Source organism: Heterodontus francisci, chromosome 6, assembly GCF_036365525.1.
Source record: "Heterodontus francisci isolate sHetFra1 chromosome 6, sHetFra1.hap1, whole genome shotgun sequence".
Lineage (NCBI taxonomy): Eukaryota > Metazoa > Chordata > Chondrichthyes > Heterodontiformes > Heterodontidae > Heterodontus > Heterodontus francisci.
In genome coordinates, this window is record NC_090376.1 from 119,173,620 (window position 1) to 119,188,768 (window position 15,149).

At 46.1% G+C, this 15,149-nt stretch overlaps 1 protein-coding gene across 1 annotated transcript in view; it reads right to left on the reverse strand.

Annotated features, from left to right (window-relative positions):
- pros1 (protein S) overlaps positions 1-15,149 on the reverse strand; it is a 93,174-nt gene that overhangs the window by 19,424 nt on the left and 58,601 nt on the right. Inside the window, exons 4-6 of the mRNA XM_068034189.1 lie at positions 9,236-9,322; positions 4,029-4,151; positions 1,076-1,207 (exon numbers count right to left, since the gene is read on the reverse strand). Of these exons, the coding sequence (XP_067890290.1) occupies positions 1,076-1,207; positions 4,029-4,151; positions 9,236-9,322 (342 nt within the window). The remainder of the gene's footprint in view (positions 1-1,075; positions 1,208-4,028; positions 4,152-9,235; positions 9,323-15,149) is intronic.

A 15,149-nucleotide genomic window follows, 5' to 3' on the forward strand; every position in this document is an offset into this window, starting at 1 on the left:
ATATTTGCATACTAACAGATGGTGCTTGGAAGGACAAAGGACCATTCCCTGACACATTCAACCCATAATGGATCTTGATCACCAGGTATTGTGTGTAAGAGGAGCCTTCCAGAGACTGCTAAGGTGATACAATGCAAGACGTGACCAAACCAGTTAGTCACATGACTAACCTGCTTGGCAACCTGGGTTTTTCTGAATTGTACAAACAGTTTGAACTGAGAAAGTCTGTTTGCTCCTGGACTGAGAAGATCTCTCCTGTCGGCTCCCATCTCTCTCTCACAAGCCTCTGAATCCACTGAGGACACATGAACCCCAAGAGAGAAAAAGTCTCCTACAGCGAACAAGGTTTAAGAAGAATACTGGGCCCCAACGAAAAACAAGAATTACCTACAATCAAGGACTCTACAGCGAGCTCGAAGAACCATGACAAAAAACTCTTCAGATATTGCCTCAAACTTTTCCACTTTATTTTTCTTCTGCTCTTTTCTGTCTCATTCTGCGTGTGTGAATCACATATGCATGCTTGCGTGGGCACGGTGTGTATCCATACGCATTAACCAAGTTAGAGTTTTAAGTTTAATAAATTTCAACTTTTCTTCTTTATATCTAAGAAAGCCTGTTTGTGCTGGTTTCTTTGCCTTATAATTGGAAAGTGGTGAACAAGGATTCACCAAGGGGGAGCTAAAATACCGCGTGTTTAAAATTAAACCCTGTTACAGTAAGACCAGGTGAAGGCTGAAAGGGAACCCTAGACCTCTTTCTCACCTGGTCGTAACAGAGGGAATTCCAGAGCTTAAGGAATCAAGCAAACCATGACAGGATATGTGCAGAAAATACAAACAAAGGTAACACACACACACACACTTGATCATTCATAGATACATAGAAAATTTAGGGGACAGAAGGGGGCCATTCAGCCCATCATGTCTGTGGCAGCCAATAACAACCTATCCTGCCTAATCCCACTTTCCAGCTCTTGGTCCGTAGCCCTGTAGGTTACGTCACTTCACGTGCATATGCAAGTATTTTTTTTTTTAAAGTGTGTTGAGGATTTCTGCCTCTACGTGTTTCTTACCAATGCAGGTCCGTTTATCTGAATGCATATAGAAACCATCCTCACAGAAGCAGCGATAGCTCCCAGGAACATTGTAGCACGAATGGTTACACGCTTTCTCCTTCAATACTCCACTTTTGCACTCGTCTATATCTAAATAACACAAGTTAAGAAGCTGTAAATTTGTACCTTCCACAATCAGCAAACACTGACAAAATTAGGGTTAAAAAACTGGAAGATTTTAGAGTTCAAAAAGTAAAAATAAACCTGGTAAACAGTTATTACCCAGCTCTGATCATATGAAGAAAATATAATTAAACATTTGATTCATATCTCTGATCACTGAAAATACTAAGTATTTACTGATGTTCAAGATATACATTTTAATGTACAGTGACAGGACAGAATCTTCATTCTCAACCAATGCAGACTTTCATGGGCGACGGGTAAGAAAGAAAAACTTGCATTTACATAGCACCTTCCACAATCTCAGGAACATCTCAAAGTGCTTTACAGCCAATGAAATATTTCTGAAGTGCAGTCACTGTTGTAATGTAGGAAACGTGGCAGCTAATTTGCACACAGCAAGATTCCACAAACAACAATGTGATAATGACCAGATAATCTCTTTTTGTTATCCTGCACGTGAGAGGCAGATGGGACCTCCGTTTAACGTCTTATTTGAAAGACATCACCTCAGACAGTGCAGCACTCCCTCAGTACTGACCCTCCGACAGTGCAGCACTCCCTCAGTACTGACCCTCCGACAGTGCAGCACTCCCTCAGTACTGACCCTCCGACAGTGCAGCACTCCCTCAGTACTGACCCTCCGACAGTGCAGCACTCCCTCAGTACTGACCCTCCGACAGTGCAGCACTCCCTCAGTACTGCACTGGAGAGGCAGCTTAGATTTATGTACTCGAGTCTCTGGAGTGGGACTTGAACCCATTCCCTTCTGACTCAGAGGCCCCATTGAGTCACAGTTGACAGGAGAACTGAATATAAGCTGACAGATAATTGAATGCCCCTTACACACACAGTCCAGTGATAGATAACCTGGGAAAGAAGACGGTTATAGTAGTAATAAAAGAAAGTGAATTGAATCTTTTCTGGGCCATGGTGAATGCCAAGCTGCAGGAGATTGTTGTCTGCTGAGCAATGAGCTGATGTCTCACACAAGATTTGGTCTAATGGAGATTCTGGCAGACAATCAGGGAGGTGGATAATTGGAGGACAGATCAATGGAGGTTTCACTGCAAACCTACGCCCAGTTTCTTATTTGGAAATGTTGAAGTCTCTCACAAAGTATGCAGTAAAGGAAAAGAACAAGAGGTGACATGTGGAGAAATGTTTTACACAGCGAGTTGTTGTGATCTGGAATGCACTGCCTGAAAGGGCGATGGAAGCAGATTCAATAGTAACTTTCATCAGAGAATTGGATAAAATACTTAAAGGGGAAAACTTTGCAAGGCTATGGGGAAAGAGCAGGGGATGTGGGACTAATTGGATAGCTCTTTCAAAGAGCCAGCACAGACACAATGGGCCAAATGGCCTCCTCTCTGCTGTATTATTCTGATTCTAAGTGAAGACTAGCACATCCCTTGGAACAGATGGAATATTTCCTAGCGTGCTGAAGGAGAGTAATCTGGAACTGCCTCTAGTCATGAAGGAATTGAACATTAGACAGATTTGTCAGAAGTGGAGGTGTGTCGACATGTACAGAACTGGAGCTTTGGGCAGACAGCAGAGAGGGTAAAGACAGGGCAAGTGAAGAAAGGAAAACAAAAACGGAAGGGGGAAAAGGATATTGAGGATTACAAACTGTTCCAGCATTTAGATATAAATGTCCAAAGCATATGACGATGGGCCAGAGGCATGAAATAGAACAAAGGGACATGACATCGTCTCCTTGACAGAAACTTGGAATCAGACAGGAATGAAATGTTCCCAGCTATAAAATTTTCAGGAGAGGCAGAGACAGTGAAAGGAGGTTGTGGTGGGTGGGGGGGGGGGGGGGTCACCTTATTAGTGTAAGAAGTTATTAGAGAACAGGCCAGGATGTTTTTCTCAATGGCGAACTCAATCAGACTTGGTCTGGGTTAAGAAATAATAAGGGATCCGTTATCATTTTGGCAACACAATAGAGAGCACAAAGTCGTGATGAGAGTTCGAGACAATTTGGAGAAACTCTGTAACAGTGACAGACTGGAACAATACAGGACTTTAACCATCTGAAGGTAGATTGCGATAAGATAAAGCTTTCTGTTTATAATGGAGAGGTAGTATCAGAATGCATTCAGGACTGTCCCCTTAATCCAGCAAGGAAGGAAGCAGAACAGCATCTGGGTCTGCTTAATGGAGCGGAATAAGTAAATGGTCTGAAGGTAGGAGAACACTTGGGAAATAGTGAATGGAACCCAGTTAGGATCGCATTGAAAATAGAAAACAGAATAGGGAAGCCCGAGAAAAAAGGTCAAAACTGGAAAGTAACTCATATCAGTGGAATGAAAGGGGTCAAACCCAGATTAAATGGGTGGGACACACATGGAGGCTGACTGGCAGATAGAACCTTTACCACAAGTGGCTGTTGAAAGGGCCATTATAGCATAACCTAAAAGGGTACTGGATAAACATTTGAAAAGGAAAATCAAAGGATATGGGGCACAGGGCACAGAAGGTAGGCGCAGTTGAAGAGATAGCATTGACACAGGGCTGATGGGCTGCATGGCCTCATCCTGCGCTGCAATTTCTGTGATTCTGTACTGCCTTTCAAAAGCTGTTAAAAGCAGCAGCTTGACTTTGTAAATGAACAGATTAACAAGCTGTGGTTTCCATTTGGATCTCATCATGGACTAATTCTGCAGCCTGCCTGACAGAGCATCACTGATACAAGCGCTGTAAATGAAATGGTTTTCATATTCTCGGTCTTTTAAGTACCAATAACTTCAGTTTTAGGGAACAGTTTGATACGTACCGTGCTGACATCTGTCCCCTTGCCATCCTTCCTTGCAGAGACAGCTGAAAGCTGCCTCCTCGTCCACACACTGGACTGAGCCTTCAGGGTTGCATGGTGGAGGGGAGCACTGGTCTGGGATTTCTGGGTGAAGCAGAAGACAATAAACCAGGCTGTATCTCCAATTAAATGTCAAAAACACACAAATAAATACTATATAGACAGACATGGAATGAGAGATGCTGATTGGCCCATCTACCCAGTTCCTTCCACCGACGATTTTAAAATTCTCCACCTTATTTTCAAATCCCTCCATGGCCTCACCCCTCCCTATCTCTTAAATCTCCTCCAGCCTCTGAGATCTCTGCGTTCCTCCAATTCTGACCTCTTGGTCATCCCTGATTTTCATCACTCCACCAGTAGCACTCCCTCCTTAATCCTCTCCAACTCTCTCTCCTCCTTTAAAATGCTCCTTAAAACCTACCTCTTTGACCAAGCTTTTGGTCACCTGTTCTACTATCTTTATCTGTCTTTATGCAACTCGGTGCCAGAGTTTGTTTCATAACGCTCCTGTGAAGTGTTTTGGAATGTTTTATGGCATCAAAAGGTGCTATGTAAATTCACACTCTTGTTATTGTTAACCATCCCTAATTTACCCCATCATGGACTCTAGCTAACCCCATTCAATTTCCTGAAGAAAGAACCTGTAGACGATCTCATTTCCAAAGGTAGATTGAGCAATTCTTCCAGAGCTCTGGTTTTATCTTGTATTTTACCTCTTGGAGAATTTAGTTAAACTTTTCTTCGATCATCATGCATGACAAAAGAGAAGTTATTGCAATAAATTCAAAATAATCAATAAGGTTGAACATTAACATTTCACAAGACAAATGAACAGCTTTCAATGTCTTGATTCATTCAGGTGACATTTGCTCAGAGTACAGAAGCAGCAATGTGGGACAGTCCATCTACATTCAGAGCAGTCACTGTCGTTATGTCGATAAACACAGCAGCAAGTTTGCACACAGCAAGAATTCACAACAAATGAGATGAATGACCATTTGATACACTGTTAGTGGTGTTAGATGAGGGATGATTATTGGCCGGGACACTCATCATGGAAACATAAAGAAGTAGGAACATAGGAAGATAGGAACAGGAGTAGGCCATTCAGCCCCTTGAGCCTGTCCCGCCATTCAATGAGATCATGGCTGATCTGTGGCCTAACTCCATATACCTGCCTTTGGCCCATATCCCTTAATATCTTTGCTTAACAAAAATCTATCTCAGATTTAAAATTAGCAACTGTTCTAGCTTCAACTGCTGTTTGTGGGAGAGAGTTCCAAACCTCTACCACCCTTTGCGTGAAGAAGTGCTTCCGAACATCTCTCCTGAACGGTCTGGTCCTAATGTTTAGACTATACCCCCTAGTTTTAGAATCTCCAACCAGTGGAAATAGTTTATCTTTATCTAGCCTGTCTTTTCCTGTTAATATCTTGAAAACTTCTATCAGATTACTCCTTAACCTTCTAAATTCTAATGAAAACAGGCCTAATTTGTGGAATCTGTCCTTGTAACTTAACCCCTGTAGTCCAGGTATCATTCTTGTAAACCTACGTTGCACTCTCTCCAAGGTCAATATATCCTTCCTATGGTGTGGTGCCCAGAACTGCTCACAGTACTCCAAGTGGGGTCTAACCAGGGTTTTGTACAGCTGCAGCATAACTTCTGTGTCTTTATACTCCAATCCTCTAGATATAAAGGTTAGCATTCCATTAGCCTTTTTGATTATTTTCTGCACTTGCTCGTGGCATTTTAAAGATCTATGCACCTGAACCCCTAAGTCTCTTTGAACATCCACTGTACTCAACCTCTTCCCATTTAGAAAGTACCCTGCTCTATCCTTTTTTGGCCCAAAATGGATAACCTCACACTTGCTCGCATTGAAATCCATCTGCCACAGTTTTGCCCACTCACCTAGTCTGTCAATATCTCTTTGCAATTTTATGCTATCATCTAGACTGTCTACAATGCTGCCTAACTTTGTATCATCAGCAGATTTGGATATATGACTGACTATGCCATCATCCAAGTCGTTAATGAATAATGTGAATATTTAAGGCCCCAACACAGATCCCTGCGGGACACCACTAGTTACATCCTGCCAATCGGAGTACTTACCCATTATCCCCAGTCTCTGTCGCCTATCACTCAACCAACTTTCTAACCATGTTAATTATTTGCCCTCAACTCCATGGCTTCTACCTTAGTTAACAGTCTCTTATGTGGGACTTTATCAAATGCCTTCTGGAAGTCCATATAAATAACATCCATAGACACTCCCCTGACCACTACCTTAGTCACCTCTTCAAAAAATTCAATGAGATTTGTCAGGCATGACCTTCCCATCATGAATCCATGCTGGCTGTCCCTGATTAGCTGAAATTTTTCTAGGTGTTCAGTCACCCTATCCTTGATTATAGACTCCAGCAACTTGTCCACCACAGATGTCAGACTAACTGGTCTGTAATTTCCTTGGTTCCCCCTTTCATCCTTCTTAAAAAGTGGAGTGACATGTGCAACTTTCCAATCCAGAGGGACCACTCCTGAATCTAGGGAACTCTGAAAGACTATAGTTAGGGCATCTACAATGTGCTCCCCTACTTCCTTTAACACCCTCGGATGGAAACCGAGGTCAGGTCCTGGGGATTTCTCACTCTTTAGTTCCATTAATTTCCTTGTTACTGATGTTTTACTTACGTTAATTGTATTAAGTCCCTGTCCCCTATTGGCTATTAATTTTTTTCGGGACTGCTGGCAAGTTATCCTCCTTTTCAACTGTAAATACGGAGGCAAAGTAATTGTTCAACATGTCTGCCACTTCCCCATTATCAATGACAATATCTCCAGTTTCAGCTTTTAGTGGGCCGACATTGATCTTGACCACCCGCTTTCCCTTTATGTAACTATACATTTTTGTAAGCCATTTCTTTTTGTTTTATGCTATCCCTAATCTCTTTAGTTGTCCATGGCTGTTTTTTCTGTGAAGTGGAGCTTTTTCCTCTCAGGGGTATATAGTCACAGTGTATTTCGTTAAATGTTTCTTTAAATATTCTCCATTGTTCTTCAGTCGTTTGACCCATTAACAGATCGACCCAGTTTACCGTGGACAGTCTCTGTCTCATCCCAGTAAAATCAGCCTTACCCAAGTCTAAAATTCTAGTAGCTGATTCGTGCTTTTCACTTTCAAACATTACCTTGAATTCAATCATGTTGTGATCACTATTTGATAAATGTTCAAGCACAGTTAGGCTACTAATCAAATTTGGCTCATTGCTCATAACTAAATCTAATATTGCCTGTCCCCTTGTTACATCTAGGACATATTGCTGTAGGAAACTATCCCGGACACATTCCAGAAATTCACTACCTTTCTGACAGGTGCTAGTCTGCCTCTCCCAATCTATGTGTAAGTTAAAATCCCCCATTAATATTACTCTGCCTTTGTTACACACTTGCCTAATTTGTGCATTTATACAATCTAACACCTCAGAACTGCTACCAGGGGGTCTATACACAACATCTATTACAGTTTTAGATCCTTTTCTGTTCCTCAATTCCACCCATAAGGTCTCCACTGGATTCTTTCCCCTTATTATATCCTCCCTCACCAATGAGGTGATATTATTTCTAATCAGTAAGGCTACTCCATCCCCTCTGCCATTTTCCCAGTCCTGACCATCCTGCAGCCACCTCTCCGCAATGACCACCACGTCATAATCTTCCATTTGAATCTGCACCTGCAGCTCATCTAGTTTATTTTTTACACTCCGTGCATTTGTATATAGAACTCCTATTTGGGCTATACACGGTAACCTGTCCCTCAGCACTGATGCTTTATTCGCCTGGTTATTATTTCTCTCTTCTGGTTTAACCAGTATACTTCTTGCAGTTTGGTAACAATCAGCCTCACCACTAACCTGCACTCCTACCTTCTCCTTTAACTTCCTGTTTTTCCATGTAACTGAACCCTCCCCCCCAAACTATTTAGTTTAAATCCCTGTCTACAGCCCTAGTTATACGATTCGCCAGGACTCTGGTCCCAGCAAGATTCAGGTGGAGCCCGTAATCCGGAGATTATTACCTTTTTGGTTCTGCTTTTTAATTTAGCCCTTAGCTGCTCATATTCCCTCAGCAGAACCTATATCCTCGTTCTACCTGTATCATTGGTACCAACGTGGACCACGACAACTGGATCTTTCCCCTCCCACTCCAAGTTCCTCTGCAGCACAGATGAGATTTCCCGAACCCTGGCACCAGGTAGGCAACACAGCCTTTGAGACTCTCGATCCTGGCCACAGAGAACAGTGTCTATGCCCCTAACTATACTATCCCTGATTACAACTACATTTCTCTTTTCTCCCCCCACTTGAATGACTCCCTGTACCACGGTGCTGTGGTCAATTTGCTCATCCTCCCTACAGTCCCTGCTCTCGTCCACACAGGGAGCACGAATCTCGAACCTGTTGGACAAGGACAATGGCTGAGGCTAATGCAACACTACCTCCTGGATCCCTCTACCTGCCTCACTCATAGTCACACCCTCCTGTCCCCGACCACTGGCCGCATTCACGGTAGTTAATCTAAGGGGTGTGACTGTCTCCTGAAACACAGCGTCCGGGTAACTCTCCCACTCCCTGATGTGTCGCAGTGTCTGAAGCTCAGACTCCAGCTCATCAACTCTGAGCCGGAGTTCCTCGAGCAGCCAACACTTGCTACAGATGTGTGCCCCAGGAACCACAATGGGGTCCAACAGCTCCCACATCATGCAGGTACAACACATCGCCTGGCCCTGCATCTCTATTTTATTTAATTAGATTTTAATTTGTTTTTTTAAATTTCCGACTGGTCTTTAGTTTTTAATCTGTAAAATATTTCTCCTATTCACCTTTAAAACAAACACTAGTTCTCTCACAACTTCAGGGTAGGGATTTGCCAGCACTACCTAGTCTGGTCTCCATGTGACACCAGTCTTGCTCTTTGGGGCTGAATCTTGAGTCATGACTTTGCCAGGGTAAATTTGAAAGAAAAATACCCTTTGCAGTTCCTCCATTTACCAATAATTCAGTCGCTGGATATGTGAAGATGGGACACATTCCACAATTCCTTAAAGTCCCGGCTATAAATTTATAACCCATCTATCTGGATATTTCCCGATCTTAACGTACCATTTACACAGGTCCGCAAATTCCCAGGCGAGCGTCTGGAAGAGTGAAGCAGGCTTGCAATGCGTAATTGGTAACGGCTGAGACAATCTGCAGGGGAGACAAGGAGAGAGTGTGACTACTCAGAGCAACAAGAGAGTGTGAGTACTCAGAGCAACAAGGAGAGAGTGTGAGTACTCAGAGCAACAAGGAGAGAGTGTGAGTACTCAGAGCAACAAGGAGAGAGTGTGAGTACTCAGAGCAACAAGGAGAGAGTGTGACTACTCAGAGCAACAAGGAGAGAGTGTGAATATTCAGAGCAACAAGGAGAGAGTGTGAGTACTCAGAGCAACAAGGAGAGAGTGTGAATATTCAGAGCAACAAGGAGAGAGTGTGAATATTCAGAGCAACAAGGAGAGAGTGTGAATATTCAGAGCAACAAGGAGAGAGTGTGAGTACTCAGAGCAACAAGGAGAAAGTGTGAGTATTTAGAACAAAAAGGTGAGAGTGTGAGTATTCAGAGCAACAAGGAGAGAGTGTGAGTACGCAGAGCAACAAGGAGAGAGTGTGAGTACGCAGAGCAACAAGGAGAGAGTGAGTACTCAGAGCAACAAGGAGAGAGTGTGAGTACGCAGAGCAACAAGGAGAGAGTGTGAGCACGCAGAGCAACAAGGAGAGAGTGACAGTACTCAGAGCAACAAGGAGAGAGTGTGAGCATGCAGAGCAACAAAGAGAGAGTGTGAGCACGCAGAGCAACAAAGAGAGTGTGAGCACGCAGAGCAACAAGGAGAGAGTGTGAGTACGCAGAGCAACAAGGAGAGTGTGAGTACGCAGAGCAACAAGGAGAGTGTGAGTACGCAGAGCAACAAGGAGAGAGTGTGAGTACGCAGAGCAACAAGGAGAGTGTGAGTACGCAGAGCAACAAAGAGAGTGTGAGCACGCAGAGCAACAAAGAGAGAGTGTGAGCACGCAGAGCAACAAAGAGAGTGTGAGCACGCAGAGCAACAAGGAGAGAGTGTGAGTACGCAGAGCAACAAGGAGAGTGTGAGTACGCAGAGCAACAAGGAGAGTGTGAGTACGCAGAGCAACAAAGAGAGAGTGTGAGTACGCAGAGCAACAAGGAGAGAGTGTGAGTACGCAGAGCAACAAGGAGTGAGTGTGAGTACGCAGAGCAACAAGGAGTGAGTGTGAGTACGCAGAGCAACAAGGAGAGAGTGAGTGTGAGTACGCAGAGCAACAAGGAGAGAGTGTGAGTACGCAGAGCAACAAAGAGAGAGTGTGAGTACGCAGAGCAACAAGGAGTGAGTGTGAGTACGCAGAGCAACAAGGAGAGAGTGTGAGTACTCAGAGCAACAAGGAGAGAGTGTGAGTACGCAGAGCAACAAGGAGAGAGTGTGAGTACGCAGAGCAACAAGGAGAGAGTGTGAGCACGCAGAGCAACAAGGAGTGAGTGTGAGCACGCAGAGCAACAAGGAGTGTGAGCACGCAGAGCAACAAGGAGAGTGTGTGAGCACGCAGAGCAACAAGGAGAGAGTGTGAGCACGCAGAGCAACAAAGAGAGAGTGTGAGCACGCAAAGCAACAAAGAGAGAGTGTGAGCACTCAGAGCAACAAGGAGAGAGTGTGAGTACTCAGAGCAACAAGGAGAGAGTGTGAGTACTCAGAGCAACAAGGAGAGAGTGTGAGTACTCAGAGCAACAAAGAGAGTGTGTGAGTACTCAGAGCAACAAAGAGAGTGTGTGAGTACTCAGAGCAACAAGGAGAGAGTGTGAGCATGCAGAGCAACAAGGAGTGAGTGTGAGTACGCAGAGCAACAAGGAGAGAGTGTGAGCACGCAGAGCAACAAGGAGAGAGTGTGAGTACGCAGAGCAACAAGGAGAGAGTGTGAGCACGCAGAGCAACAAGGAGAGAGTGTGAGCACGCAGAGCAACAAGGAGAGAGTGTGAGCACGCAGAGCAACAAGGAGAGAGTGTGAGCACGCAGAGCAACAAGGAGAGAGTGTGAGCACGCAGAGCAACAAGGAGAGAGTGTGAGCACGCAGAGCAACAAGGAGAGAGTGTGAACACGCAGAGCAACAAGGAGAGAGTGTGAACACGCAGAGCAACAAGGAGAGAGTGTGAGCACGCAGAGCAACAAGGAGAGAGTGTGAGCACGCAGAGCAACAAGGAGAGAGTGTGAGCACGCAGAGCAACAAGGAGAGTGTGAGCACGCAGAGCAACAAGGAGAGTGTGAGCACGCAGAGCAAGGAGAGAGTGTGAGCACGCAGAGCAACAAGGAGAGAGTGTGAGTACTCAGAGCAACAAGGAGAGAGTGTGAGCACGCAGAGCAACAAGGAGAGAGTGTGAGTACGCAGAGCAACAAGGAGAGAGTGTGAGCACGCAGAGCAACAAGGAGTGAGTGTGAGTACGCAGAGCAACAAGGAGAGTGTGTGAGCACGCAGAGCAACAAGGAGTGAGTGTGAGTACGCAGAGCAACAAGGAGAGAGTGTGAGTACGCAGAGCAACAAGGAGTGAGTGTGAGTACGCAGAGCAACAAGGAGAGAGTGTGAGTACGCAGAGCAACAAGGAGAGAGTGAGTACTCAGAGCAACGAAGAGAGAGTGTGAGTACGCAGAGCAACAAGGAGAGAGTGTGAGCACACAGAGCAACAAGGAGAGAGTGTGATTACTCAGAGCAACAAGGAGAGAGTGTGAGCACGCAGAGCAACAAAGAGAGTGTGAGCACGCAGAGCAACAAGGAGAGAGTATGAGTACTCAGAGCAACAAGGAGAGAGTGTGAGTACTCAGAGCAACAAGGAGAGAGTGTGAGTACTCAGAGCAACAAGGAGAGAGTGTAAGTACTCAGAGCAACAAGGAGAGAGTGAGAGTACGCAGAGCAACTAGGAGAGAGTGTGAGTACGCAGAGCAACAAAGAGAGAGTGAGAGTACTCAGAGCAACAAGGAGAGAGTGTGAGCACGCAGAGCAACAAGGAGAGTGACAGTACTCAGAGCAACAAGGAGAGAGTGTGAGCACGCAGAGCAACAAAGAGAGAGTGTGAGCACGCAGAGCAACAAAGAGAGTGTGAGCACGCAGAGCAACAAGGAGAGAGTGTGAGTACGCAGAGCAACAAGGAGAGTGTGAGTACGCAGAGCAACAAGGAGAGTGTGAGTACGCAAAGCAACAAAGAGAGAGTGTGAGTACGCAGAGCAACAAGGAGAGAGTGTGAGTACGCAGAGCAACAAAGAGAGAGTGTGAGTACGCAGAGCAACAAAGAGAGAGTGAGAGTACGCAGAGCAACAAGGAGAGAGTGTGAGCACGCAGAGCAACAAGGAGAGAGTGTGAGCACGCAGAGCAACAAGGAGAGAGTGTGAGCACGCAGAGCAACAAGGAGACAGTGTGAGTACTCAGAGCAACAAAGAGAGAGTGTGAGTACTCAGAGCAACAAGGAGAGAGTGTGAGCATGCAGAGCAACAAGGAGTGAGTGTGAGTACGCAGAGCAACAAGGAGAGAGTGTGAGCATGCAGAGCAACAAGGAGACAGTGTGAGCACGCAGAGCAACAAGGAGAGAGTGTGAGTACTCAGAGCAACAAGGAGAGAGTGTGAGCACGCAGAGCAACAAGGAGAGAGTGTGAGTACTCAGAGCAACAAGGAGAGAGTGTGAGTACGCAGAGCAACAAGGAGAGAGTGTGAGTACGCAGAGCAACAAGGAGAGAGTGTGAGTACGCAGAGCAACAAGGAGAGAGTGTGAGTACGCAGAGCAACAAGGAGAGAGTGTGAGCACGCAGAGCAACAAGGAGAGAGTGTGAGCACGCAGAGCAACAAGGAGACAGTGTGAGTACTCAGAGCAACAAGGACAGAGTGTGAGCACGCAGAGCAACAAGGAGACAGTGTGAGTACTCAGAGCAACAAGGAGAGAGTGTAAGCACGCAGAGCAACAAGGAGAGAGTGTGAGCACGCAGAGCAACAAGGAGACAGTGTGAGTACTCAGAGCAACAAGGAGAGAGTGTGAGCACGCAGAGCAACAAGGAGAGAGTGTGAGTACTCAGAGCAACAAGGAGAGAGTGTGAGCACGCAGAGCAACAAGGAGAGAGTGTGAGTACTCAGAGCAACAAGGAGAGAGTGTGAGTACGCAGAGCAACAAGGAGAGTGTGAGCACGCAGAGCAACAAGGAGAGAGTGTGAGCACGCAGAGCAAGGAGAGAGTGAGTGTGAGCACGCAGAGCAACAAGGAGAGAGTGTGAGCACGCAGAGCAACAAGGAGAGAGTGTGAGTACTCAGAGCAACAAGGAGAGTGTGAGCACGCAGAGCAACAAGGAGAGAGTGTGAGTACGCAGAGCAACAAGGAGAGAGTGTGAGTACGCAGAGCAACAAGGAGAGAGTGTGAGCACGCAGAGCAAGGAGAGAGTGAGTGCGAGCACGCAGAGCAACAAGGAGTGAGTGTGAGCACGCAGAGCAACAAGGAGTGTGAGCACGCAGAGCAACAAGGAGAGTGTGTGAGCACGCAGAGCAACAAGGAGAGAGTGTGAGCACGCAGATCAACAAAGAGAGAGTGTGAGCACGCAAAGCAACAAAGAGAGAGTGTGAGCACTCAGAGCAACAAGGAGAGAGTGTGAGTACGCAGAGCAACAGAGAGAGTGAGAGTACTCAGAGCAACAAGGAGAGAGTGTGAGCACGCAGAGCAACAAGGAGAGAGTGACAGTACTCAGAGCAACAAGGAGAGAGTGTGAGCACGCAGAGCAACAAAGAGAGAGTGTGAGCACGCAGAGCAACAAAGAGAGTGTGAGCACGCAGAGCAACAAGGAGAGAGTGTGAGTACGCAGAGCAACAAGGAGAGTGTGAGTACGCAGAGCAACAAGGAGAGTGTGAGAACGCAGAGCAACAAAGAGAGAGTGTGAGTACGCAGAGCAACAAGGAGAGAGTGTGAGTACGCAGAGCAACAAGGAGTGAGTGTGAGTACGCAGAGCAACAAGGAGTGAGTGTGAGTACGCAGAGCAACAAGGAGTGAGTGTGAGTACGCAGTACAACAAGGAGAGAGTGTGAGTACTCAGAGCAACAAGGAGAGAGTGTGAGTACGCAGAGCAACAAGGAGAGAGTGAGTACGCAGAGCAACAAGGAGAGAGTGTGAGCACGCAGAGCAACAAGGAGTGAGTGTGAGCACGCAGAGCAACAAGGAGTGTGAGCACGCAGAGCAACAAGGAGAGTGTGTGAGCACGCAGAGCAACAAGGAGAGAGTGTGAGCACGCAGAGCAACAAAGAGAGAGTGTGAGCACGCAAAGCAACAAAGAGAGAGTGTGAGCACTCAGAGCAACAAGGAGAGAGTGTGAGCACTCAGAGCAACAAGGAGAGAGTGTGAGTACTCAGAGCAACAAGGAGAGAGTGTGAGTACTCAGAGCAACAAGGAGAGAGTGTGTGAGTACTCAGAGCAACAAGGAGAGAGTGTGAGCATGCAGAGCAACAAGGAGTGAGTGTGAGTACGCAGAGCAACAAGGAGAGAATGTGAGCACGCAGAGCAACAAGGAGAGAGTGTGAGCACGCAGAGCAACAAGGAGAGAGTGTGAGTACTCAGAGCAACAAGGAGAGAGTGAGTACGCAGAGCAACAAGGAGAGAGTGTGAGTACTCAGAGCAACAAGGAGTGAGTGTGAGTACGCAGAGCAACAAGGAGAGAGTGTGAGTACGCAGAGCAACAAGGAGAGAGTGTGAGCACGCAGAGCAACAAGGAGAGAGTGTGAGCACGCAGAGCAACAAGGAGAGAGTGTGAGCACGCAGAGCAACAAGGAGAGAGTGTGAGCACGCAGAGCAACAAGGAGAGAGTGTGAGCACGCAGAGCAACAAGGAGAGAGTGTGAACACGCAGAGCAACAAGGAGAGAGTGTGAACACGCAGAGCAACAAGGAGAGAGTGTGAACACGCAGAGCAACAAGGAGAGTGTGTGAGCACGCAGAGCAACAAGGAGAGAGTGTGAG